Here is a 27,984-nt window from a genome sequence, read left to right on the forward strand (position 1 = left end):
TCTACAGATTTGACTGTCCCTATTAGTTGTCTATAGGAGGATTTCCTTGGTTATCAACCTGACACATAAATATAAACCTAAATCTGCTATAACTGCTGTGGTTTATTGATATTTATCAATCTGACCATCTCTATAATCAAAAGTGGTTGAGATCAGCAGAAAAATGCAGTGCCCATGGGCAGTATCAAGATTTATAAAACAAAGCTGAGACAAATATGTCACAAATTTTTTTATTCAATCCAATATAAAAAAAGATGTTTTTTGTTACAAATAATAAATAATTGTATTGCAAAATGTAATAAATTAAATAATTTACAAAAGAGTCCAAAGTGATCAAATTAAAGCAGCCCCACGTTTCCTTACTACACAGAGCTTCTATGATTGGTACAAATGAGAAATTGTGTTATGCCTGTGTACAATGCTTCTTACACACCAACACAATAGTGTCATATAAAAGATAGACATTAACCACTAAACAACCAGTCAGAACTTCTTTACTACCACTAGATGTGATGAGATTTCACCTATCAGCCTGTAGGTAACAATGTGAACTCTTGAAACCCTCTCACAATCCTTGACATTTCAGGCTGAGCTTGGCCAAGTGGTCCACCACCTCCTAAACCTACCTAGGGGTCCTTCAGTGCGACTGGTGGCTTCTGTGATCAATAGGAAAGCTCAGGAGAGTGAATTTGTGTAACATTTGCACATAATATCAGCTGCCTATGCCTTAAGATCTTATAATCATTTTGGCATGTAGCTTTTACTGTACCAGCACTGCACCAGCTTTGTATACATTTTCCATCATATGCTTAGCCTGAGTTGTGAAGGTTTGTGACATTGTATGCCTATATGGTTGAGTAGTGTGGCTTATAATTTCATTTTTACCTTTTGCCAACAATCATTGTTCATATAAATTACATGAAAGGACCATAAAACATAAACAAACAAATTTACATATGAGAGCTCCTAATAACCATAAATACAAATGTAAATTAGTAATACCTTTCTAAAAATTCAATGTTCAGCATTGTGTATTGTGTACCCAAATTAAGCTACAGGGGGCTTAAAAGTGGCAGGTTATTCATCTATGGGATTGCTGGGCAGGAAAATAGTTTTGTTTTGTGTCACACAACGGCTTATTCCTAACTTTTACCTTCTAACTAATTTTCTAATAACTATTCTCTTTGAAATGTTCTTCAGTGAGAAAGGTAAATCCAGTTCCACAAACGTATGTACCAACTGAGCCAGCAGAATGAATATATATATATATTGTGTGAAAAGACCTAGGATGTCTATTGATGTACACATTTTCAAACTAATGTCATCCAAACTATATACAGTAACATACTGCATCAAATGATGAGGAAAACATCATATTAAAGACTTTAATGAAACAGCATGCACCAATTTATCAGTTTTCCCTGGCTGTACTAAACTTGGTAAAAATAACATTGTAATGGTTGTCATGATATGACACAGGATTACTTTTTGCATTAAATAAAGCCGTTTGTGTGTTTAGTAATGAATAAACTGATACCTGAACACACTGTACATGTGTACATCTGCATGTGTCTATGGCTTTTATACATAGGACTAAAATTAAGATTACTACAGCAAGGCCAACCAATCTGAAAACAGATAACTATCACTATAAATAACATAACAGAAAAGTAACAATGAAAATGACACTAAACACGTGTGCAAAGTCTTCCCGATCAGTATACCAGTATTCTGCATTCAAACACTATCATGAATTAATACCATTTTCTGAGATGTATTATATTTGCATTGAATTTTGAGTATTGTCTTTACCCATATAAAAACCTGACAATGAAAAAAAAATGTTTGTTACTGTTCAGACACACAAATGATTTACCATTCCATAAGTCATCCACATCATATGACCTGTAATTAGATAATATATCTCCAGCACAATACTTAGAGAAAATGTTAGGTGGCAACTTTGTAAACAATCTGGAAAAAGGAAATATTGATTTTTACAGGAACATCATCGTCAGAACTGTGAAAAGAACGTTGCAGTGGTGGGTATACACAGGAAGGTATTTTATGCAACAAAGTGACAGATCCAAGTAGATACTATGGGGATAACTAATTCAAGTAACATAGAACTAAAGTGTGTTCTGTAAGCTGTGTTTTGTTCTTTTCAATTAATTGCTGGGGAGTATAGGAAAACCATTGCCGGTAGAAATAGGGAGTCTGTAGGTGCTGTTGTATGGCTGTTGTATTGACTCTATGGCCACTATCATGTAACAATCATTCCGATGGGGAAAATCAGAACCCCATGTCTGCAAACTTATACAAACTAGTGTCTCGAGAGATGGAAGCCAGCTAGCACTTTGGAGACATTCTCTATGTTATTATTAGGAAAGGTTTACTTTTTTGGTAATAGAAGCTTTGAAAAGAACCAGCTTCCCTTTGCTACATAAACATTTTTTACCCCTTTAATAAAAATAACTCTCTATGGGTTTCCCCAAATCTTAATTAACAGCTCAGGATTGTTGTTTTTCTGTCTAACAATCAGTAATGTAATGCAAACTCTATCTACAAATAATCTTTTCCAGGATCATGGATAGTTTCTGCAAATTTTGTTTCAGCCAATGCAATAATGATTACTATATTAAATGTTCCAGTTGCTTTATCGGTTTGAATAAAAATGAGCCTGTTGGTGGCCAGAGTACAATATGAGGCAAAAGGCAAATCAGAAAAAAAGGACATTTAAATATTCAAGTTGTCTGCCTCTGTAGGACATCAGTACAAAAAAAGGGACAGTATGTACATGCTAGGCTCACAGCCTTTGGAATAAATGTGCAATAACACAAGTAGCCACTAGGTGTCCCTAGCACTTCATAAAGTTCTGCTGGCATTGTGGATCTGTCACACAGCTTGGCTGAGAAAAGCCAGCTTGTTATAACAAGGCATAATATTTCTGCACATCTCTAAGTGGAAGGATTGAGTGCTGGGCTGCTTGGTGTGTCACACCCTTTTAGAACAGTCCACAAGTGAGAGGGAGAAAGAAAATAAGAGGAAAAACATAGAAAGACTGTGAACCAAACGTCAGGCACATTAACCAAGCATAAAGTATATGAAAATCATTTATGTAATGATGTCTGAAATGTTGTACTGTACTGTGTTGCAGTCCTGCCAAAGATTTTTTTTTAAATAACCTGAGAGGCACTTTGTTGAAAAAAAAATTTAAAGGGCCAACTGCGTAGAGCTAATGTCCACATTATCTTGTTTAAGGTTCACTTTTACAATGATAGAAAAATAGAATATACACCTCCCCCCAGCTGTGCAATATTGCCATCTGTGTAATATTATGTTTAATTATGATAAAGACAAAAAACAGCTCATCCATTAGTTCAAAAATGTAATGTTCTCAGATCTCACAGAGCAGTCACACACACTGCCATGATCCGTTTGCTCTCTGACTTATCTTTGGGAAAACACTAGGGCCCATTTAGACCTATGCAGTGCAATAATGCCAATGCATCTTAAGGTGCCTTGCCCTAATGTGTTAGGAGACCATTCAAAATAATTGCCAGAGCCTCGAGACAACACATGTTGTGTGCATTACTGCTCATTGCATTAATGCAGAGGTTTATATGGGCCCTAATGGTTTTTAACCTGTACAATCATTATTTCTCCTACAACTCAGTGTTTTTACCCCTCAACAAAAGACTACACAATTGGCAACATAATAAACGACCATCCCATGTCTATGTACAGGTTCATTTGAATACAATTCAGTTCCAAATTTCCATTTAGCCACACAGAATAATACAAGTTCTGTCCCATAAAAGTTAATGCAAAAGAATAAAGAAAGATTTCAGAATGTTTGCCTGATCATAAAAGTAAATACCTAATGAGTATTCTAGTACAGTGTAGAATTGGAATGTTAAGGATTAGGATATACATATAAAAAAATGTAATGCTTACATCTCTCCCACATTTTTCTAGAGTTTTAGTCATCTTTTATATAAAAACAAGAATATGCCCATCAATGGACACAAGCACGGTGTCATTCAATATGCTTTAAAAACCTAAAGTGTCCATATAGCCAGTACCATTTTAAATATTTAACACCACTACTTAAATATATAATAATTACAATAACTTTTTGTTGAGAAATCAGCCAAGACTCTTCTTTAGAATGAGGTCAGACATCCAATTCAAATTAAAAAAAATATTTAAATATTAACCTGGGAAATAAATAAATAAATAAATAGTTGGCAGTATAAATAGGAATTATAGATTAACATATTACATGTAAAAAGTTTGTAGTGTCACCGTGTACATTCCTGTAAATCAGGTGCAGTAGAAGTTAGGCAATTGTGTCTTGTAAGATCCATAGAACACGAACAATCAAGCAGAATGTCTCTCTCTGCTTCAGGCACCCTGGGTTGGTGTTTTTGCAGCACATTGGCTAGTCCTGAGGCAGATGTATAGAAATAGTAACATCCTCTTCACAACTTATTTTTCATCAGTACCAGGGCACGTGTTGCATAGTCCAGAAAAAGATGAAAATGGTGGAAAATGGCATGGCCGGTTTGCACAACCGCCCACTGGGTTGTTGCGCTGGGAAGCTGTGGCAGAGGTGGGTCACTAGCACGAGCAATGTTCAGTCTTGTCATCTATAAGAAAAAAGAATAGCAATTAGGTCAGTACTGGAGTACAATTATAGGAATATAATTTGTGTTGCTATGCGCACCCCCCCCCACTGGACTGATTTACCCTTTTATCCTGGGGAACACTGTCACTGAACAAAACGTAATGAAAAATCCTAAATGTTTTGGTTTGTCAGTGCAACAGGAAGTAATGGGGAATTATTTCATTGGGGACATCCTTTGGTGGTTGGGACATGGTGATAAAATGTCAGTTTGAATTGCTTTTGTGATAAGTTTCTATTAAAGCATCAAGTGGAGACCCATGACAGCTTTAGGATCATGATAGTTTTAATTCACTGCATACAAGGTTGCATGGTTAACATTTTGTTGTGGATTCCTATACATAAGGCACCATTTTCTAAAATTTGTATCCAGTGCAGTGTATGCAATAGGTAAACCAAGAGGTGCATAAATAAATGAGATGCAGATTCCTATTGCTTTCAGCTAAACTGATGTGCAAGTTTTGACAGTGGTTAGCACTCTGGCCTATGCAGCGCTAGGTCCCAGGTTTGAATCTCGGTCGGGACCCTATCTGCATGGAGTTTGCAGGTTCTCCCCGTGTCTGTGTGGGTTTCCTCCAGGCACTCCGGTTTCCTCCCACATTCCAAAAACATACAGTTAGGATAATTGGCTTCCCCCCAAACCTGGCCTTAGGCTGTAATAAAGACATATGACTGAGGTAGGGACATTAGATTGTGAGCCACTTTGACAGCTAGTGACATGACTATGGACTTTGTACAGCGCTGCGTAATATGATGGCGCCATATAAATACTTTGTAATAATATTATTATTTCAAGAGTGGAATTAAAAGACCAACTTTCCCAAATATTGACAGTTTCTGATGTCTGTTAGTCATGCCAAACTTTTTACAGAAAACAACCAATGAAAAGACTTCTCTCTACTTCACTATAAAAATGTATTCAAAGAAATGGCTTGCACCTCTTTCAAGCCTCAGCCAAGCTGGACATAGGAAAAAAGATACTGATTTAACCACATGAACCAAAATTAAAGCATTCAGTATTAAATATTTGCATACCAAAGAATCAATTTTCTTCACCAGCTTGTCAATGCGATTATGAATGCTGGTAAACTCGTGATCCAAAGGGCGAACTACATGTGCAGCTTTCTTCAGCCAATCAAAATGCTTCTGATATATGAAGAGCTCAGAGCTAAGCTTAGTTAGACCAGCAGGAATCTAAAAAAAAAAGGTTAATGTTAGCTCCAAGTGTGTTTTATACTAAAAAAAAACATCCATGTAATGACCTACATCTATGTCACAGAGAATGAAACTCTACACGGCACAACATACATCAGGAAAAGGACTTATTAAATTCATATGTCATTTTTTCTTCCAACCACCAAACAGGAAAAGGCCACATCTACCGAGCCTTTTTCCTTTGAGAGAAAAAGTAACTTCATAAGCCTAAACATCTTTGCCAAATATATTTACATGTTCTTTTACCCTATTAGACCTTAAAACCAAGAGGAAAATTCTCCCACAAATGAATATATCCCTCAACTTTGTTTATAAGATACAGCGTGGTATAATCCATCCACGTCATGGTTCTGCTGGATAGACGTTGGCAGCTGGATCGTGTTAATGGTTTGCTGATCTGTTATCACATCTACAGGCCACTCTGCAAATCACATCATATCCTTTTTTTCCTTTTACCATGGTCAGCTGCCTCCTCTATGTCATCCTTTCCTTCAATTTATGGTTCCCGGTGAATGCCAATGTCATAAAATTGTAACACGTTTTGCATCTTCGACATTCATGGATTTACCATAAACACTTCTCTTAAAGTACAACCACAGCCTGAAATATTAAACAATCATTCCATTTATTTATGCTTTCCTTTCAAAGTAATAAAGCTATTTAGCTGGTCTAATTACCTAAAATTCATCTTTATAATAACTGCTTCACAACCATGGTTTTAAAATTTAGCTTGGAGCTGGAGAAACTGCTTCAAGAGGCTTGTTTAGGGCAGGGTAAGAAAATTGCTAAAACAATTCATTTACCCATATATTGCAACTAAAATAGCATGGTGGCTTAGGGGTTAGCAATCTGGCTGTTTCAGCGCTGGGTCCCAAGTTCAAATCTCGGCCAGTACACTCTCTTCATAAACTTTGTAGGTTCTCCCCATGTTTGGAGGTACTTCGGTTTTCTCCCACATTCCAAAAACATGCAGTTAGGTTAATTGGCTGACCTTAGACTGTATTAAAGACCTATGACTATGGTAGCGACATTAGATTGTGAGCTCCTTTAAAGACCAGCTAGTGACATAGCTATAGACTTTGTTTAGCAAGCGCTGCATAATATGTTTCAGCTGTGCATTGTGCTGCTTGGCTACACTTGCCCCACTAAACTTGTGACAAGCTTCAGACATTTAGCTGACCTGAAAGGGTTAAAATTCACTGTGCAATTGCATGTTTATGCATTAAGGGAAAAGCTTCAGAAACAGTGTTAATATCAACTTTGAAACATTCCTTGATGAGAGGCCAGTTCCTAAGATGCCAGAGTGTGGAACACTTTTATTACATTAGAAATTGCTAAAGTAAGTTGGGAATTATTCCCATGCTTCCAGTGTGCGCATGGAAATGAAGTCTACACAGTGGTACATTCATTTGGTGGAAATGAGAAAACTGCTGGCAGATCAAGGGTTACCTTGTTTCAAGGCCCAAGGAGAAACTGACTCAAATGCATGGAAAATCTTAAGGCACAGGGCCCTATTTGAAAAAAAAAAAAAAAAAAGTTTGCATTTCTTCATGGCTTAGACTAATATGGGAAAAATGGCACAAAGCAAACTAGCCGCAGACCCTGTAGTGAAAAATTGGGCTGCAAAATAATACAGGCTTAAATATTAAAGCAGCGAAAATAGCAGTTATGACCTGCAAATAGCAAATAGGTCATAGCAATAATAAAGATATTTATTTAAATTGAAATTTTGCTAGTGATAACTGCAGTTTCAATGCTAATATATAAGGTCCTTATCACACAACCAGTACTATGTGTAAAGGACGTCCAGCATGAATGTAATTTAGGCATCAAACCTATAAACATAATCAGCCTTTTTGGGAAGATAAGCAACAGTGCATAAGTAATTTACGTGATCTGTTGCCATAGGTTACTGCAGTTCAATGCTCTGGCTTGCGCTGCATTTGTTACGTATATGGCTGGCTTTATCGTGGCTATACATGAATGTATGCACACAACTGCTCTAGTGAGGAAAAAAAACAAAAACGTGAAATACCTTAAATTTTAAGAATGTGTCGGTTGTACTTTATAGAGTGTAATACCTCTCTGTCCTCAAGATGTCAGTATAATGCACTGCGTTCACTGTGAAGTGTCAGCTGTGCGTGTCCAGGCAAAGTTCACATCACTGGAGATTCTGCTGTTATTTTGATTTGGGGATGTATTGTTTTGACTATTTCCCCGTTGTGATTTTGGATGCATGTTTGCCTCATACACCCGGAGATGACAGTAAGCGGAGACAGGAAATCATTTCTACTCCTCAGTTGAACATTGCTTATGAATAGTGGGAGGTTTGCTAAGCATTGATTTCCTGGGGTCAGGATTTGCGCAGGAAGGCCCATGTTTGCAAGTTGTTTCCAAAAGGTTCCAGCTGTCGATGACATCAAGGGCTTTGAACATGATATTCCACGCAATATATATCTCATGCTTCTGTGACATCATCCACTTACACAAAACAAGTTGCCCCCAATGGCAAATTACTGTCAAACTCCAGTGACACAGCTTAATCTGGAAGGGTCATTTTCTTCCAAGAATGATATCATTTTACAGACATAATATCTTCAAAAATAGAACTGTGTTTGCACTCAGTGATTAATTACAGAATAGCTTTTCCTTTCTTATTTAACTGTATCTAAATCCAAAATGTCCTCTTTCCCAGCACTGTGATTTGCTGGTAACAAATAGGATCACATCACAGATAATTTGTGTGACTTACAAAAAGCATCAGAGAAACTATTTACGGCAGCTTTTTGTTGCCATACAGACATACGTGAAATATCACTTCTTCTCAATGTACTCGTGCTGTTTATGAGATATTCAGGTTATGACTTAGAATAATGCAGAGCCAAATAATCACAGAAATTATAAATCATATGAACAAAGGAAGTACCCGACCATGCTAAAGATAACGCTAGTGATTATGCCTTTGCATCATAAAAAACATGAAGAGCTTTGGCTAGGCTGAATTTGGCAAACTGTGAATGCTGAAGACTTTTCACTTGAAAAGCAGCCACATATGATCCAAGAGAACTTGAATGAGTTTCTTTGTGGCCTGTGTGCCAGAAATGAAATTTTAATCTGTTTGGGACATGAGCGCCGTGCAGGAAAAACTATAGCAATGGTTAATGCCAATTAAGTGCGCTATTTAAGATTTAGGTTTTACACTAGCTCAACAAACTTATGCTTTCTTGCAAGATCCAATTTGTTTAAGGAGATTTGTTTTATTACCTCTACATAGGAATGCATAGTGTTTATCCTTATACTTTTATGCATTTTGCTTCCAAATAAAAGAAAAAAAAAAATGATTTTTTTTCAGTAAGGTAAACATGGAAATTTTGTATTCAGCAATTCTATATGTATCCTTTCCATCTAGTAGGTGGTGAGTAAAAGACTGGTATTGCCGTCAGCTGGGTTAGTACTCCATAACTATACCTAATTATTCAGATCCTAGATTCTCCTCCCCCTACAGATCACAAGCTATATGTTCAGTCTGCAATAGAATTCTGCAACTGTAGATCTAGTGCTAGTCTTTCTTTTTAGACAGCCCAGCATGCATTGTACACCCTAAACCATAAAAGCTCTCTGTATGAAGTGTTGATTTGAAAAACAGAAATCTAAAAAATCTAAACAATGATTACTTCACAGAAATCCCTGCATATATAAAATTGTAAATTCAGTTACCTGTATACTAGACAGCTCCATAGCATTTATGGTCAACACTGGTAAACTTTCCAACTTGTGGTCCCCTTCATATGGAAATTTGGCTTTCTAAAAACAAAGATTGAAGATAGACATGTGTTTATTAAACTGGAAATATCACAGTAAAATATTACAATCAATAAAGCTTAACCCAGAATTGTAAAAAGTTTACAACACATGGGGAATATTAGGCTGCTGGGTTAGAATTTGTCTTGGGTTTTAAAGCCCAGTTAATGTTTCAGAAGAAGATATGCAGTCAGATTGTATTCTTTTTTTATAGCCTTGCCTCCACGTAAAGATGCCATGCAGGATTTCTAAGTATGACAGTTCAAACTGTACCAAAATAAGCCCCAAATACCATTGCTCTTAGGAATGTGACAGAATTGATCACACACAGCCTTTCTCTTTCTTTTTCTGTGTGAGAAAGCTTGTGTTTAGGGGTGTGACTGTTACTCAGCTCTGATAGCAGAGAACCCTGCAGTGTAAGGCAGGATGCACAAAAAGTGTATTTTAGGGTATTTCCATGCAAAAATTGGTCACATAAAATGTTTTGTGTGGACTGTTTTGATTGGAGGAAAAATCTCCCCAGTGTGGACACAGACAGAAATAAAAAAATGTTATTGTCAGTAAACCTTTAAAACCAAAATTTACCAGCTTGTATGGTCTTTTGGTAGAGTTTAAGCCTCCTGCATAAAAAACTCTTTTACTCTCCTGCTAGCAGTGGTTTTTAATCTGCAACCCGTTGCACATGGGCCATAGAGGGTACAGTCCCAGCAGTGTGTCATAATGTGCAAGCATGCTGTGCACTATGGTGAGAGCTGCCCATCCTATTACAGTTTAATTTTCCTTTTAACCTTCCCAATGCAAAACTAAAAAAAAAGTTATTGCTGGAGTTGGTATAAAAGGTTGACCAAACATCAAATGCAGCATTTTGTTTTCATGGTGTAATGGGGTACTCATAAATGTCTACATGTATATTTATATATTCTAAAATAAGAACTTGACCAGTTTAGTTACACTTTAGGCAATGTCTGGGCTGAAGTAGGGCTTTTAGTAGCATTCCAGCTTTTGCTGCATGGAGAAAAGGCACACAGCATAGAATATGCCTTATGTTCTAAAAAGCCACATCTGGCTCTCCAGGAATAGTTATCTGTTTCACCTCGTTCAGCATTGAAAAGAAAGAAGTTTTTAAGATCCCTGCCGTGAACAGCACTGTATAGAGGTTCTTTTCACCACAGTATCTATGTATAATCCTGAAGGGATGCTTTAGTCCTTTTTACTGCAAAGTCTATCGAGCCAAGTTCCCACTGAGTTGTTAAAAGAGAACTTCAGGCTAATCACATAATTTAGTAATAAGTAGTCTGGCAATAAATATGTGTATAGCTACTGTAATACTTGTGTTTATCTGTATTTGTGTTTTTGAAAGCACCATATGCAAATATTACTATTGTTCTAATAAGTTTACTGCCATAGGCAAAAGTCTCAGACAGCCTTAAAAAGCTCTAATAAACAGTCCAGTTACTTGATGCAGTGAATCCTTTCCCATCATTCACGAACTAACTTGATTTTTAATGCAGCAAAGTGCAATAAGAAAGAAATACCAAGTGCACATAACCTGACATATATGTGCACTGGTGATATTTATGCCATATTTATCTCTGCTCTATTAGATATGCAACTCTCCTATTCAGTTTTAAAAAATTCATTGGGTAACCTTTGGGCACATTTTCCAACTGGACCACAGGGTTCCAGGAAAATCCCATTGGTCAATTGCCATGCTGTCATTACCAATTTATTCAGTAGGAAGAACGGAGTAAAAGTCAGGATGTAAAGACATGGGAACTTTTGGTTACCAACCTTTGACACAGAAAATAACTCTTTTCCTAATAGTGCTGAGTTTGGAGTTTTTTTTCCCTAATGTAAGATTTGGGAGAGTTTTGTTTTATGATTGCCTTAAAAATGGGTATAAAGTCTTTGGGACCCATATTTAGGTTTATTAGGCCATTCTTAGCTGCTTACTAAAAAATCGAAATTAATCCCTACATAACAGACAGCATCATGGACTTCACAAAAATTTGGTTCACAAAATTGCATGACCTTTTTCACCTCTTTACATATTACAATGTAGATTATTCATAGTACTTACAAAGTTGGTGTAGAGATGTTTGGTATCACTTAGAAGATGTTTAGCCATTTGGAGGATGCTGTCAAATTCTGTTTTAGGATCTGAAGGTTTTGGTTTTGGGAGAGCAACTGCCCATACGCCTTCACACACGCTCATAATAGCTAGAGCTATTTGGTACAAATTGCCTGCACAACAGAAAAAAATACATGTTTAGTCGAAGGTATATACACTAATATTTAATAATAATATATTTTTTCATATCCATTTTTGTTTTTATATTGTGTATTACCTTGTGGATTGTGCACAAGAATAAAGCATTGATAAGTGATCTGGAAGCATGCTTATACACATTTTTATGAAGCTAAACATTCTGTCCATATGGTCTCATTTCAATGTCACAGTATTGGTTTCCATTACATCAAATGGGTTTATGTATACCACCAGGATCTTCACTGAAGTCAAACTTTCTGCTCTCATCTATGCATTGCTAGCTGTCCAATATATACAGTTATCATCCGGAAAAAGCTGTGTAAATAGCCTAGAACCATGGAATCCCAGATCTAGCCATGCCTTGATTTGCACTAGAAAAAAATAACATTACCAAATATATTTTCATTACATATTTTCTCATAATGGCTAGGGCAAATTAATTTTGAAATATTCTGGTACAAGCCAATGAAAAGCCACCGGATATATTGCGGGCAAGTAACATGATAAAAGAACCATGTCAGATTTAAAGTCTCACTTGGTCGGGTCTAACTAATAAGGGACCTGTGCCATAACCACTGTTATAAACATGCCACCTAATTAAAAGTGAAGGAGGTGTGTGGGCCATGCTGTTTATTTAAGTGGTCTAGAACAGCTGGGTAACAGAATGTTGGCTGTCATCCACTCAGATTGCAACTTTCCTTCTACATTCTGGGGAACACCGAGGATGTAGAAAATCTTATAAATATGGAACATGATAAATTTTAATTGCAGACTAGAAAGGGCACATTTTCTCTAAACTGCCAAGCTAAGCCAGCTGTTCTAAAAGAGCAAAATGCAATAGCATGTACCTTATATGATTCCTACATTACATATGAAGGAGAAAAAAAATAAATCCCCAGTATACAAGCACCTGTTTTACCCAATTTCTGTAACAAGGCATTCTGAGATAATATTACCAATAAATGCATATATACACATAAAATAATTATTTGATGTTCCCACTACAACCACTCTGTCTGTATTGTGACAAAGAATGATGTCAAAACAGTTTTACCCTATTACTACCCGGTGGTCCTAGTATCAGAGATTTGTGAAACTTCTTTTAATATTATCGCATCTATAGAGTAGATCTATATCTAGCCTAGAGTAATTGTAGCGTAATAACTGTATCACAGTTATATTAGAATTTCTACATTTTAGGAATAATTATCAACCTGCCTGTATGTTCTTGGGATACAACCACAGCACCACACATGCAAACACAGAGGAGCATACAACCGTCATACAAAAGTAAATGCTGAACTAGTGAATTCTGAACCCATGACCCCAGAAATGTAAGACCACAGTGCTAACCACTAAGCCCACAGGAAAAATTTGTCATCTACATCTACAATTAGTCTACTAGAGAGGGTCAATAGAAGGTAATTTATGTGCAGGAATGGCATAAATGCAACTGAGGACATTTCATTTCTGGTTGCACTTTTTAAAAACCCAACCTTTTTTACAATTTAAAATATCATATAATATCTACAAATAATTAAAATATGAAGCATATTACTGGTTCAAATACAAAGGTTGAAAACAATATTATTTTATTATGCAAGTGGTCAAACAACTTTTTGAAAATGCATGACAGTGACAAATAACTGACATACAGAATGACAATCTACAATGTAGATATAATAACTCATTATAACTAAGATCTAACAGCTTTTTGTTCAACTCAAAACCCTAAAAAGAGAATTAGCTTAAACATGTAATATGTGGCATTTTAAAATACTGTTAGAACAAAATAAATAAGGGTAAATAAATTAGTTAATACAAATGTAATATGCAAGAACAACTTTTATTACAACTAAGACTAAAAAGTTGAACAAAAGGCCAAGCTAAAAAAATAAAAAACAATGCTGTAGATTGGAGCTATTTTCTGTTCTTCCCTTATGTTTCATCACTGCAACATACAAAAATAGCACATAATTCTATCCTTAACTGTTCTCCAAATCATGATTCTTTGCTCAATTGTGTGTGATTTTTTCACAACTTTAGGAATAATAGAGACATGTATGAATGAACAGTCTTTTGTATGGCTTTGTTCTCAGCTCCCCCCCCCCCCCCCCCTTAATGACGTATTTTCCTGGCAACTTTGGCAGAGTACTCAAGCTCAGCTGCCACATCAGTAACAGGAAACAAATGCAAAATCTTTTTTTTTTCCATTCATTTATTTATTTATTTGTGTCTTGTCCAGTTAGGATGAGTTATGCAACAATGATTAAGCTCATGTGATGTTATTCCGGCCATCACATCCACTGATCTTGTTGTATTTATTCAACCACGCTTTTTTCCTGACCCTTTCCGCCTACGGATAGACAGCTGACAGTATTCACAATTCAGCATTTACCCTGCGACAAAACATAGTTGGTGCATTCTGCTGTCTGACCCCTATTTGCGCTGTAGCTTACATAGCTTGAATCAGTAAGCTTTTGGTCAGAAATGATTCTAAGAAATTTCCAATTACTTAAAGGTTCTCCCAAATATTGTGCTCAATGCCACTTTGTGTGTGTCTTACACTTGGTCCTAAAACACATGCATGCAGGTCTGAAAAATGCACGATTGTCATTTTAGAAAATCCAATGTCTACCCAAAAACATTACAGAGGAATGCCAAAAACCTCAATGGTCGAGATAGACATAGGTGGCTACATTGAAAGTGATGTTTACTATAATGGGTAAATAAGGCCTTGAGACACGATTGTAACGACTCTAAGGAACTGCCAACAGATCATCCATACTGCAGAAAACACAAACCTGCATTCCTAAACAGATAAAACCTGCCACTTAAAATCTCAGAGATGGAAACTGTCTGCAGCTAAAGCCCAAAGCTTAAAAGTTTTTCCCCACTTCTTCCTAATTAAAAGGATATTATGTTAGGGTGTAACATCTCTTACTCTTCTACAGTATTTGTATGTTATAGATCATTGCAATGCTAAATCCTAAACTGATTACATTCCATTGACATAAAAAATACTAAAACAATACTTAGAATAAACAACAAAAAAAACAGAACAATAAGTAATATGGTGATCATGGCAAGAATGCCTGTTTATTTGATATCTATTGTATCACAACAATACCAACAAAATATTTCATTGTACTACTTTTATACAGGACCTAGGCATCTATTTTAATGTTTTCTGTTATCATATTTAGTTTTTGTAATACCTATTATATTTACTGTTTAGTTGTGGTAGGATAAGGTTGCAGGTGGTCATGTAGACTATTGTGCAACCACATTGGTAATGTTTTATTTTAAACATATATATATATATATATAAAAAAAAAAAACTTTTTGGCAGTGCATACACCTTGCATCATAAATGAAAGAAAAAATTATTCAACAACATCACATTATATAAAAAAAACATTTCCATTGAGGGCTGAGAGGCTCTGTGTTTATGTATGTGCCATTTTCTGTACATGTTCTGTTTTGTTATTAATACTCAATAAAAAGGATTGCAACAAAAAAACCATTTCCTATTTAGAAAGTCGATCAGGCTTCCTGAATCAGATCAGTGTGAAATAAACTTGTACCAAAAGTTTGCCTAAATTTCCCTAGTAAATCCAAGCCCTAATCTAACCCTGCTATAAACATCAGTGAATCCCCTCTAGGCCTTTTAAATCATACTCAAACATTGGAAGAGAGCCAACTATTCATATATTGTACACAGGCTAGATATACGGTTTCCTTCCACTTGCACGTGCTTCCGAATATGCTGTTCTTAATATTTCTGACAATACCACACACAGTAACTATTTGAGGAGGTTATAAATGTATGTCATACTGAAGTTAGAAAAAAACATTATCAGGATTCTACTCAATTATTATTGCATATGAATACCTTAATAAATAAAAATTTTTATGAGATACAGATAAGCATGGGCTTGTTTTCAGGATAAGGGCAAGGATTTTAAATGATCATTTAATTGCAGCAGTATACAAATGAGGTTGCTGTGATACTGAAAATTGGATTTATAAAAGCAAGTGACCCCAGACCCTACCAATGCTATCAGCACCTCATCACTATCCCCTCCTAAATGTACTTACAAACTCAATTCCTCCTCGTCCCTACAGTTATAATAAAATATAAGCAAGCACCCACTTTGACAACTGTAATAAGTACTACAGGTGCCTGTGCATGTTAACAAATACAGCAGGAGCCCAGTGAAAGAATAATCAGGCAGTTTAAGCAAGTCATATTTTACCATTCCAAGGTCCACCTGCTTCCAATTGTTTCTGCAAGAATTCAACCCACAGCTGTTGTCAATACCCTTCCTGGTCTGAGCTGGGACTTAAAACGTAAAAAAATATAATTTATCAATAAATATGCTGCTGCTGTTTACTTGCGATTCAAAATTCAGGGGGTAATGTACAGCCTTGCAATCCTTTCCATTTGTGGTTGAAACAAAATCCCATATATGAGGTTTGTTTGTGTTGTATTCAGTCCACAGATAGTTATGTGATCTTTGGCCCCTAATACTCAATTATAAACCCCACACACCTGCTAAAAATTATTATTAGTGACTTTTTATGGAGGTATTTCTACAACATGAACCCATCCAAAACTATGTACACCAAAGTATTTATATAATCTGAACAAAAAAAGCAAAAGTATTTTATATGATGGATCTATTCACTCCTGTAGTGATAGTCATAAAGGAAAAATTAGTTTTCAATAGAGCATAGGAACCCATTTTTTTTCTTTACTATTGCTTTTTCAGGATGCCAGCTATGTATTGCAAACACAGAGCAGATGTTTCTAAATTGTTGAAACTGACTAAAACCTAACTTCAGAGTTTTGTGATCTCTAAGCGACTTGACAGTGAATTACTTCACAGTCCAAGCAATTAGAAAGTTATAAAAAAGCTTAGTCTAAAGCTCTTTGATTTATTGGTAAGAATATGTAGATCAGTGTTTCCCAACCTTTCTTAGTCGCGGCACATATTTTACAATTAGAAAAATCCCACGGAACACCACCAAAAAGTCAGACACGTAAATTAGCTACCTGCTGCCATCTAGTGGAAGAGTTTTTTTTGGTTCTGCCTTTCACTATACATCGCTGGTATAGACAAATGAAGACAAATTAGACAAATGAAGACAAATTTTTTGCAGTAAATAAATCATTTTGGGACCAATTAACTGAAATTGGATAATTTCCCACGGTACACCCGAAGATCTCTCAAGGCACACTAGTGTGCCGCGGAACAGCGGTTGAAAAACACTGATGTAGATAGTTTAATGCTCATAATCTGGACATAGCTGCACCTAAAATTAAAGAAAGCTTTTTGTTATGTAAAATGAACTAGTAATATTTTACTGTCTGGAGCTCTACTTTAATATATCATTACAGTGGAAAGAATGTCTACACTATACCACATCTTTTATTCGGCAGCCTTCATGATGCCAGCAGCCATTAGGTAGTTTTACATGCAATAAACAAAAATACAGCCGCCACTTCAATTACTCAGTGTCATTTTATTTTACTGGCATATATAACTGTGTCACTCTAATTCTACTGCACTACGCTACTGGCAATGTTGTGTTGGCAATGTTGTCAGTTGTACAGCACGCTAGGTCTCATTTATACGAACCTTCTTCTCCTTATAAACAGATAGATCTGTAACGGGTAAACCATTGGTATAAAATGCATTCTTTTCATGTTGCCTGCTGTCATTTTGACATGCAGTACTTAATAGGATTAAATTGCAGTTACCTCTACATTACATCCTGCCACTCACTAACTCTGTCCCAGGAGCCTCATAAAGACGGCGGGCATCGTAACTATTAAGTGCTACTAAACCTGTCTATCATAGATGCCTTTGCACTTCAATCAAGAGTGCTCAGTCAGGATCACTGGCAGTTATTTACTTTGCTCTTTCTTTTTACTGTCAGTGGGCTAACTCCATTAATATTAATACAAATGCACAAGCATGAAAACTTGTTTTCTTGGGCTTGGATGAGAACATTTAATGTACTATAATTTGAAATCTATGCTATTCGACAAAGGCCTAGTGTGTTGTCTGCGCGCAGCACAGGCTGAGTCTTGGCAAGGCAGGGAGTGTATAAGGCCGGGATACAGATGCATATTCAGGCTGTGTGTGGTCTTGGTAATGGGATGACAGGCAGTTAGGCAGCTCTATTTGTCAGAATTGCAGTACAGAGCACTGTGTGGGGTCACAACACTGTAATTTGACAGTTTAGTAAGGCTATCCTTCATTTTTTGCATATTTATATATTTATATAAGGGCAAAATTAAGTAATAAAATATTGTTGTGAAGGTGGGTTATATTTGCAAGACTAACCCAATATGCCAGAATATCTATAAATTAACACATTTCACATTTTTTTCCCTGCTCTACAGAGATATGGAGAAACTCAGTGGCTTAATTTTCAATTGTTTCAATATAGAACACTTTGGGCTAATATTGTTACAGAAACATGGCTTTGTGGGCGTTGTTCTTTCTCTTTTGCCAGTTGCGCATATATATTAATTATGCCAATTATTCTGCATTCACAGGGAGTTATGGAAACCTTAAATGGCCCAGTGTAGCTCAGCTCTAAAAAAATAGAAGACGAAGGTGTTTCTGCCTTGTGGACAAAGAATAAAGTAGAGCTCAATCCCCCTCACTCAGCCAAGTTGGTAGAGACATGCCTTTCAGGCAGTCAGTCAATGTACGTATTAGAACAGAGCCATAAGTACATCATTAGGCAGGATAAGGTTGACCTGTGAATGGGTTTTGCATTTAGAGCACAGATGTTCAAAAAAAAAAAAAACATTTTTGCCATGTGAGAACATTCAATCTCTAAGGTCTCCATAGCAATTCCTGCACGCTGTAAAAAAAATAAGGCAATGTAAAGGAGGAAAAAAAAGAGTGACAGAGAAAGGCTAAAGTGGAATTCGGAAACACTGATGATGTTCAGGCTTTCCAAGGAGGCGAGGCTGGATGAAGTCAAATATTTTATGGAAAGAGGACTGTTAAGAGCAAGGAAAAGGGCATTTAAAGAGAGGTGCCATTGAATGGGCCATTCTTTTTCCAACTAAGCCAAAAAACCTATTGGAACACTTCGTTTTCTTCCACTGGTAGAGACAGCTAGTCTGCAGCTAAGTAGACTGCCATAGGCTAAGTGCTCTGCTGTTTAAGGGATTCCTTTATTACACTGTGCTCCATGATAGTTAATCTCTTTTTATATAATGAAAGCTTTTATAGGGAAGTTCACGGGGTAGGTGAAATCACTGTGGTAGAGTGGGTGGATCAGAAATGGCAAGGCTTGCAGTCTTAGATTTGTTTACTGTCATGTTAGGTTACAGCACTAAACTGAAACTTCAAGAGGTAAGGCAGTGTTTAAATAAATGCCTACACATAGATAAGTGTTTGACAGGAGGGCCAAGGAGAGGCTAATACACACAAATGTTATTGCTGCTGGCTGCATATACTGTTGGTTAGGTTTTCCCACTTTGCCAGAACCAGTGCCATGCAGTTTCCACAGAGAATTATGTTCTCTCTGTGTCCACTTCTCTGTCCTGTAGCTTCTAACAAAGAACAGGAGGTGATTTGGAGTTCATGACATTCATGTGCATAAACTAAACTCTTCGGGGCACTCCTCCTCCTCTGTCACTGTCTGTATCTGTCACTTGCAACCCCTATTTAATGTATAGTGCTGCGTAATATGTTGGTGCTATATTAATACTGTTTATTATTATTAATAATAATAATAATAATAATAATAACAATAAAGACTGGGCAGCTGACTGAGTCCTTAAAAGGGGGTATGCTTTCAATAAATTTTGAAATTGTGTGGTTATAAACGTATACTCCAATTAAAGCTCCTTATGGCTTACAATAGGCAGTAAACTGATAAATGTTCCGTATTTGTCACAAAAACTGACAATTGACAGCACAATTATTGAAATAAATAGAAAGCCTTCCAAGAGTTTCAGATATGATCAATGTTTTGTGACAAGATCATTTGTCAGATCCTCCTTCACTATACATTATTTGTAACCACTTTATGTACCTTAATACTAATGTATGCACTTTACTACTCTTTCTAGTTCCTGTGTAATTGACCATGTACAGCGCATGGATTCCAATCAATGCGACAGAAATACGGTCCCTGTAAAATATAGACTATCGCCCTGTGTAGACTATCACGAGGGTGATAACTGGTGCTTTTAAAAAAGATATTGTTTTTTTTTACTAAAAATGTCTATGCAGCCAAGAAGGGTTGTTCTCTCATTTATCATGAAAAGAAAGCACAGCTGTCACTAAGCACATGTTGTATCCACACATCCACCTGGAAAAGATAATTCATTGTGTTCTGGAACTCTGTGGATGCTACCAACAATGCTAAGAGGCTTCCTGACATTTTTTTTTTTTTTACTCAATCACCTAAAATGTAAAAAAATGTTTACAAAATAATGAAATGGAAAAGAAGATGCAATTCTGATTGATTAGTAATCCCTTATCATAGAATGGTCATGAATCAGCTGTCTAGGCAACACAGACAAGAGTTCTTCCATTGATTGTCAGTAATTGAATTGTAGGTATATGTAAACATCCTGTATTGTTACAGAGCAGATTTCTATTAGAGTACCACAAAAACTTCATGTTCAAGACCCAATAAGTCCTAGACCATATCCTGCAGATAGAAAGAGTAGCAGCTATGCTAATTATCTCAAGTGGCCAATTAAGTTATTACAGAGATTTCTATGTAGTGCATATTATATTATTATATTATTCTGTGCATATTGAGATGAGTATATGAATAACATGTTTCAACATGGAATATTATCAGTTTTGCTATTCATTATGTACTTGTGAACCATATTCTTTATACATTTGCAAACAAAGGCAGAGCAATGTATAAACACTGGTTTAAAGTAAACGGTCTGATTTATTAAATAACACTTTGTTTTTCTTTCTTCTGAAATAAAGAACCACATGTACTCTTTTGCATGGTAATCAAGATTCAATCTTGATTGCACACCAAGCACACCTAGGCTGATTCATTGGTGTCTGAAGTGTCATTTTTCTTTATTATATTTATTAATATTATGTTTACCTTGTTTAGTTTTGTATGTTTGACCTGTTAACCTACCTAGCAAAGCTATGCATATGAAATATTAATTTTTTTACCTATATCTGATACGTGCAGTGTCAGTCCTTATCCATCAACACTCACACTCTATAACATGCAATGTTAACTTACTACTAACTACTACACTACTCATGCTGCCAATGTATGCCGCGTCAGTCTTCACCCGACACCACTCATACTGCTGCCTATTACACCCAGCATGTGCTGTGTCCTTCTTCACTACTCATGTCTTAACCACTGAAAGACACAGTAGCATGGCAAAGTGGCCATTTTACAACATATTACTGGTGCCTGAGCCACTAAGACACCAAGCCAACATGCTAAAACACAGGAAGAGGGGAACAAGTTGCCCAGGCTTATACAAATGCAACTGTTGAAAAGCATAAACTCTTTCAAAAATCCAAATTGAACTTTATAATTCTTCATTACCAGTCTTTTTTTATTCTTATCAGTGTAGTTCTTCCTGGTGCCTACTTATGCAATAGTAACTTTTCTTTAAAAATCTTTTTGAGCAGTACTGATGTTGTGGTTTTTGATTTACTGATTTAAATAAATCCAGACAGTGAAGTTCTAATGGCTGCTAGTTTACCCCCAGTGGCCTCAGTTTTAAAGGTGGGAAAAGTTTCTCTCTTTGAAAACCGCTATGACGCATTTTAGTTAGGGTTATTTTCTAATGTTTAATTTTATGTCTATAAGTCTGTGAAAATACCTATTTTATTTCTCTACAGACCTTCTCCCATCTTATTTCAAATAAATAGTCACTCAAAGTAGCAGTTTTTATGACAGCAGGCTTGGATCACAAACTCCAGTGAAAGACAGGAGTGGGCTTCTGGCCAATCAGAACAAATCACGGAGGGGCACACCTCTATGTATTTTCTTGTGTATGCTCCACAGTACAGCTTGCTCTCTGTCCATAGTGGAAAAAGAAACAATTCTATATATCACCATTTAGTCTCAGTGTTCCAGAACTCCAGAGACAACGTCAGGGCATCTTAGGTATTAACATACTGCCCTTTTCTAACAAAACTTTTATTCAGGGATCCAGATGAGTGTCAGTTTATACTAACCGATGACATAGAAAAAAATAGCAGAAAGAGTTATCATTGTGTTTCACCAAATTATAGACAAATTTTATAGACATATTTTAATGCAGCAGCATAAGAGCAGTACCAGTGGCATCTTTGCAGACAGACAGATCTGCATAAAGTAAACATGTGCTTTTTCTATTCCCAGACACTGAACCTGATTTAATAAAGCTCTTCATGGCTGGAGAGGAGGATAAACTTTTAGCAGTGAAGCTGGGTGATCCAGAAAACCTGGAATGGATTTCTTCACAGTAATTTGCTATTTGCTAGCAAATGTTTTGAATCATGGACCAGATCCATCCTAGGTTTGCTGAATCACCCATCTTGGAGAGCTTTAATAAATCAGCCCAACTGTGCAGTTGTAAAATAGAATGGGGAATTGGCAGGAACTGCATGTTCCAAGTCCAGGGTCTGCACACCTTTTTCAGACATGGTAGAAAACTGAGAAAGATTTTTGATGAGTGATTTTTAATTTATTGAGGAGACTTGGCATGTCTGTAGTTCCCAACAATCTCTAACTTGGAAAGACTCAAACTTTCCTTGAATTCAAACTCTTCTGCCACTATATAACCCCAAATTGTCTCTCTTTTAGGTTTCATGTCAGACCTGAATACATAAACATGTAAAAAAAAAAAAAAGGGCAAACACATGTTTTACTTTTCATAGTCTGCTGAAGCTATGCAAAACTTCTGAAGAATACAGTTTTGAATCCCACAGAAATCATTCACAAATCTTACACTGCAGCAGGAACATAATTCTAATGTTTTTGGTTCATGTCTTGCTGCTTCAGTAAAGAATATCCTGTTATATATATATATATATATATATATATATATATATATATATATATTATAATATCTGTTTGCTAACTGATTTTCTTTTTGTACAGACACATTGCAGGGAAGGGAGTGTGCTGACTATGAGCAGAGAACAGCTGGGACAGGGCTGTTTGCATGGTGGGCTCCACCTCTCCTACTGCTTTCAGGCTCAACAGCTTCCTGTCCCTTTGTAAAGAAACTCAATGCAAGCCCCTTCTCAAAGGTACGTAAAAGAAGTTTATTATGTCAACTTTGTTGGGGTGGATGTCAGCTTAGAAGTGGCCAGAAAAGTCTTGTGTGGCTGGTGATGTCACATAAACAATACAGACAAGACTGAAAAGACACCAGGCAGCATGGAAGAGAGGAATGTGGTTTGCAGATAAATGTTTTCAGAAAGCTTTCTGTTTTTGGTTCTGCATGAGGTTTTCGTTTATAATAAAAACAAAACAAGAACTGGTATGCTTTGTGTTTGGGTCACAATTTGTAATATAAAATATTTATATATTTTATAGCAGGACTCCAGTTAGGCAATAAAATGTTTACAGACCTAATGAAAGAAGATATTTCCGCTTGATGTAATGGTGTTTAAAGCCCCTGTTTTGTCAGTGTGGTGCCCCTGGGCCAAGGATGATTAACTGGTTATATCTGCCAAGAGGGGGGCACCGCAGATACCTTTATGCTGATGGTTCCCATGCTTGTTGATGTGGCATCCCCCGAGTAATGTAAATGTTGACCCTGTAAAATTGGACCCTATTAGTTATATAGAGAGCCCATAGTTATATGTAATTAGATCCTCATTAGTTATATTCTTGCTCCATTGGGGTGTTTCAGAGAGCTATCTGATTGGATAATCTGATTGGACTATTGGATAATAGAGACTAAGAGACTCTGGAGAGAGTTGAATGCACGGGTCTTCTGACAAAGTTCCAGGTAGCATCGGAGGTTGCCACTAAACGTTCCTGTTGATATGAATTGCCTCTCAATTTCCTACACATCTAATTTTCCAAATCTCTATCTTTAAAACTTGAGGAACATTGAGAGGCCTTAGTTCTGTCCGTCAGCATCACACCCTTACTACAATAGTCATTGGTTAGGTTCACCACATTAGTTTGGAATGACTTTAGATACTGAACACAGTAAAACATGATGGCAGTCAAGCTTTAGTATAGTTAGAACATTTTAGTAAATTTATATAGCAGTCTTATAAAAAAAAGATCAGTTTTTAATGGAGTTAAACTGTGCTGTGCCTGGAGTTCTTCATTAAACGTATCACAAACAATTTCAGATTTATCGTTGAACAAAGTTTCGCTTCAATGTAAACTGCTTGTCCAAACCAGCATACTCCATCTTTGGTCTCACAAACTCCACTTTAAGTCAGTAAGCCACATAGCTCATTACCAAATCTATGGAATGTATGGAAGTTAAAGGCTGGTACCAAACTTGGTGCTATTGTGCATTTATGTCTACTGAATATGTAGGTGGGCAGTTTCCACTAAATGCTACATCTCTGTGTGTAGTTCTTTCATCTTTTGTTCACTTTAGGTTTCCCCAGTTTGTGTCTAAATCTTGCTTGTCCATATTATATGGCACCGATCCACACCAAGTGGCTCTAGTGGCTCTTGTGGCTTCTGGCAACCAATAATGTTTCTTATGAGAACATCTGAATGCAACAATTTTCATAAGCATGTAAACATTTTTGCAATATTTTGTCATACACTAATTGTTACCTAATAAATTTGTTATAATTGAGAGGTTCAAAACCAAAATTGCCAGTGCAATTCTCCACCTAATATCACTCGGGATGTTGGAGGCTCCACATAAGATTTCTTTAAGTCTGTGCATAAGGCTAATTCTATCAAATTTCCAGTATTAGATTAATTGAAATACAACTATTTTTTATATTGGTACCCAAAATGTACTTATTACATTTTATAACATGTACCTATTATGAATGTTCCATGAGGAGACAGGCCTAAGCAGCTAAGAACACACAATTCAGCACGTCAATGGTTATGATCTCCTAAAATTAGCTATCAAGGTACGTTCACACTATCTGCACCTTGTCCCCGTCTTCTCAAACTAGGGCATTTTAACACATTTCCACACATACAAGGAGCAGGACTGGTTCTAAAAAAATGAATTTTTTAAAATATTGGTCAATATTCATGTTTTTTTTGGCATATATAGTGTAGATGGCAAATGTTGTATGGTATACTTAACTGACCATGCTGACAGAGAGAATAAATTGTTTTAGTTTTAACGCCAAAGAAAGAATACACCACAAGACAAAAGCAGAATGCAAACATGTGTCACCTCCACTAAAACCGCTGACAGAATTTTTCTAACATAACAACATACCATCACCTCAGCATAATACTATGCAAAGGATCATCGCTGTTATCCCAGGTGTTGTAAGAGATAAAACCTTAATGAGAGTTCAGCTCTGTGTGTAATATGAATTGTAATGTATGGCTATATATGAGCTCATAAAAAGCATAATCATACCTCCTGTGTGTGCAAATCACACATATATGTATTTAGAATGCAATATGTATATGTGTGAAAACAACAAAGCAAACAGAGCACTGCTGTTCAATTTTCTCATTGAAAGAAAACCTGTCATATGAGAAATACTGGAGCTGTTATTGCTAGACACCACTTGCCAAAAATGCTAGGTGCCTGCCTGTTTGCTGCCCTGTATTCAGTGCTTCTGACCTTCAAATCAGAAAAGTCAGAAACAAGTTAATAATCTTTCTATTTGCACATGCTCTAGATCAGTGACTCAAAAGTATTAAAGCCATAAGGCCAACATAACCACCAGCCAACTAGCATATTAGGGGAGTACATCAATGTCAGTCTCTTCATTCCCATTATGAGAGGTTACCATTAGATAGATCTGTATTTGAAACAGGCCTGAGCAGAATTCTTGCCAAATTAGTTCAATGCTTACTGGCTGTATTGAACATTTTTAGAAAAAGGTATTAACTTCCAATTTCAATGACAGATATTGTGTGATAGGTGGTGTGACAAGCTGTAAAGCATGTAAAGCATTTTAAACCAGCCAACATAGAACAGATAATAAAGTACCATGGGATTCCCGTGAAAAATCATTCAGATGTTTTAAAAAAGATTATGAAATCAAATACATTTAAAAGGTTTATGGGAGGGTAGAGCCTGGTGTAAATGCAAAAAATGAAAGCTAAAAAATTGGATTGGTAGCTTTGATTAAAATCACAGGAAGGAATGAACATTTCTCCTATTATCCTTCTTAATGACCACAGAAGTAGATGCTTGTCTCCCAAACACCATTTTAAAAGCAAATGTCTTCAGTATTTAAGTACTTTCCTTTGCACATTTTACTGCTATGATAAAAGAAAAGTTTCAGTGGTTTGAATTCCTTAGGGAGGGTAAACATTTAACTTCTAAAGATCCCCAAATAATGATTATCTGCTTCACATACTTAATTTGCTTGTAAAATACTCCAAAAACACTCACATGCATAGCGGACATGCTGAGATGTTCATACTTAACCCCTTTACTGCCTTTAGGAGTCACACATGGCTTCCAAATCTTTACTTTACACCTCTGCTTTGCTGTTTTTACTCTGGCTACTTTGGAATGTTTATAAAATGCTTCTTCTAGACAAATAGGGGGATTGAAAAGTAGCTTATATTACTTACCCCACTGGTCCTGGCTTTGCATCAAACACCCAGTCATGTGCAATGGAATTTAAAACTGGAACTTTCAGTGAACATGACTGCTTTGTTTATGGGCTGTGCAGAAAATAACTCCTTTAATAAATCAATCCCAAAGTTTTTTTTTTTATGAAGAAGCAATATGCAAAGTGCAGTTAGGTCAGAGCTTACAAAAAAGGCTAAAAGTCAATTAGCTGGGATGAATGACTACAAGTTCCGTTTTTACACTATTATTTTTAAGAAAAAGAAATTAATATATTTTTAGGAGAGTGCTGTGTTTTTAAATGAGTGCCCAGAGGTCAGTCGAGTGAGAAAAGCTACTTTATGAAGTTCATCTTTAGAATGGCTTTTTGCCCTGTGTTAATTTGTTAATGGTGCTTTCCCTGAGGATCTTGGAGGTTCCAGCCAGGCAAATCGCTGCTTGCTGTATATTGCAATATCTGCTTGCTGATAGGTAGTGCCTCGCTGAAGTAGCTTATTGGCTGTGAAATCCCCATCAGTACTACTTTGATGGCATTTCCAGATGCTTAAGAACTTTTGCCTTCCAAAACTGGGAGCGAGATGGTGGATTTTAGAGCACACGTCTTTGTATGATGTATTTCGTGGAAAATCTACTTTTATTTATAGCGGTAGCTATTGTACTTAGCAGAAGAAGTCACCTAATATAACCTTAAAATGCATGCCTTACATACCGACCGATACAGAGACATTTAAAGCAGTGCAAATAATTTAGTTCTGTACAGAATGAAGAAAGTTTCTAAGGGTTACTGCACTTTGAAAGTTACTCTTTCCCTTTTAGAGTAAGCTAGATGAATTGCATCAAAAATGTATAGCACGCTGCATTATACCCAAAGCTAAACTCTCTCTCTCTATATATATATGTGTGTGTACCTAAGACAGAGTATTAGCATGCACTATATCAGATAGTTAGAGATATGTAACATACAACAGAAAATATAAATAAACTAAAAAAAGGTTTTAAATTTTATGTACAGTCCTTGACATTATAATAGTATTAGTTTTACATCTTTCTAAATTAAATGATTGCACCTACCAGTATGGCTGTTGTCCCTTTAACTTGCTCATGCAAGCCCAGAATGAGCAGAAAATGTATTCTCTCTGCAATCAGCATGCCAGAAAAAAACACCAATGCTATGCTAATCCTTCAAACCCACTTGGGATAATGCTGAGAATCCAGCATCCACATGATAAGGGAGCCAGCAAAGTGTTTGTTTTTGCTGCAAATGTTTAGAAATAATGG

The 27,984-nt window shown here is 36.3% G+C and overlaps 1 protein-coding gene and 1 long non-coding RNA gene across 3 annotated transcripts in view; one reads left to right on the top strand and one right to left on the bottom strand.

The window, feature by feature from the left end:
* Window positions 1-216: 216 nt before the first annotated feature.
* IL11 (interleukin 11) lies at window positions 217-27,955 on the bottom strand. The gene is made up of 5 exons (XM_072427088.1): window positions 27,778-27,955; window positions 11,784-11,947; window positions 9,620-9,706; window positions 5,723-5,881; window positions 217-4,652 (listed from the first exon to the last, which is right to left on the bottom strand). The coding sequence occupies exons 2-5, from the start codon at window positions 11,916-11,918 to the stop codon at window positions 4,485-4,487; spliced, it is 549 nt and encodes a 182-aa protein (XP_072283189.1). The 5' UTR covers window positions 11,919-11,947; window positions 27,778-27,955; the 3' UTR covers window positions 217-4,484.
* LOC140341380 (uncharacterized) overlaps window positions 23,149-27,984 on the top strand; it is a 40,936-nt gene continuing 36,100 nt past the window's right edge. For both annotated transcript variants that reach the window (XR_011922863.1, XR_011922862.1), the window contains exon 1: window positions 23,149-23,251. This is a non-coding gene — a long non-coding RNA (uncharacterized lncRNA). The remainder of the gene's footprint in view (window positions 23,252-27,984) is intronic.

The sequence above is a fragment of the Pyxicephalus adspersus genome, chromosome 11, assembly GCF_032062135.1.
Source record: "Pyxicephalus adspersus chromosome 11, UCB_Pads_2.0, whole genome shotgun sequence".
In the NCBI taxonomy this organism is placed as follows: Eukaryota; Metazoa; Chordata; class Amphibia; order Anura; family Pyxicephalidae; genus Pyxicephalus; species Pyxicephalus adspersus.

Bases quoted from the DNA above. Each gene is read 5' to 3' on its own strand.
- IL11 (XM_072427088.1), bottom strand. From the start codon at position 11,918: ATGAGCGTGTGTGAAGGCGTATGGGCAGTTGCTCTCCCAAAACCAAAA. The intron at 9,707-11,783 runs GTAAGTACTATG...CTTTGTTTTTAG, and splicing joins AACATCTCTACACCAACTTT to AAAGCCAAATTTCCATATGA. The intron at 5,882-9,619 runs GTAACTGAATTT...TTTTTTTTTTAG, and splicing joins TGGAGCTGTCTAGTATACAG to ATTCCTGCTGGTCTAACTAA.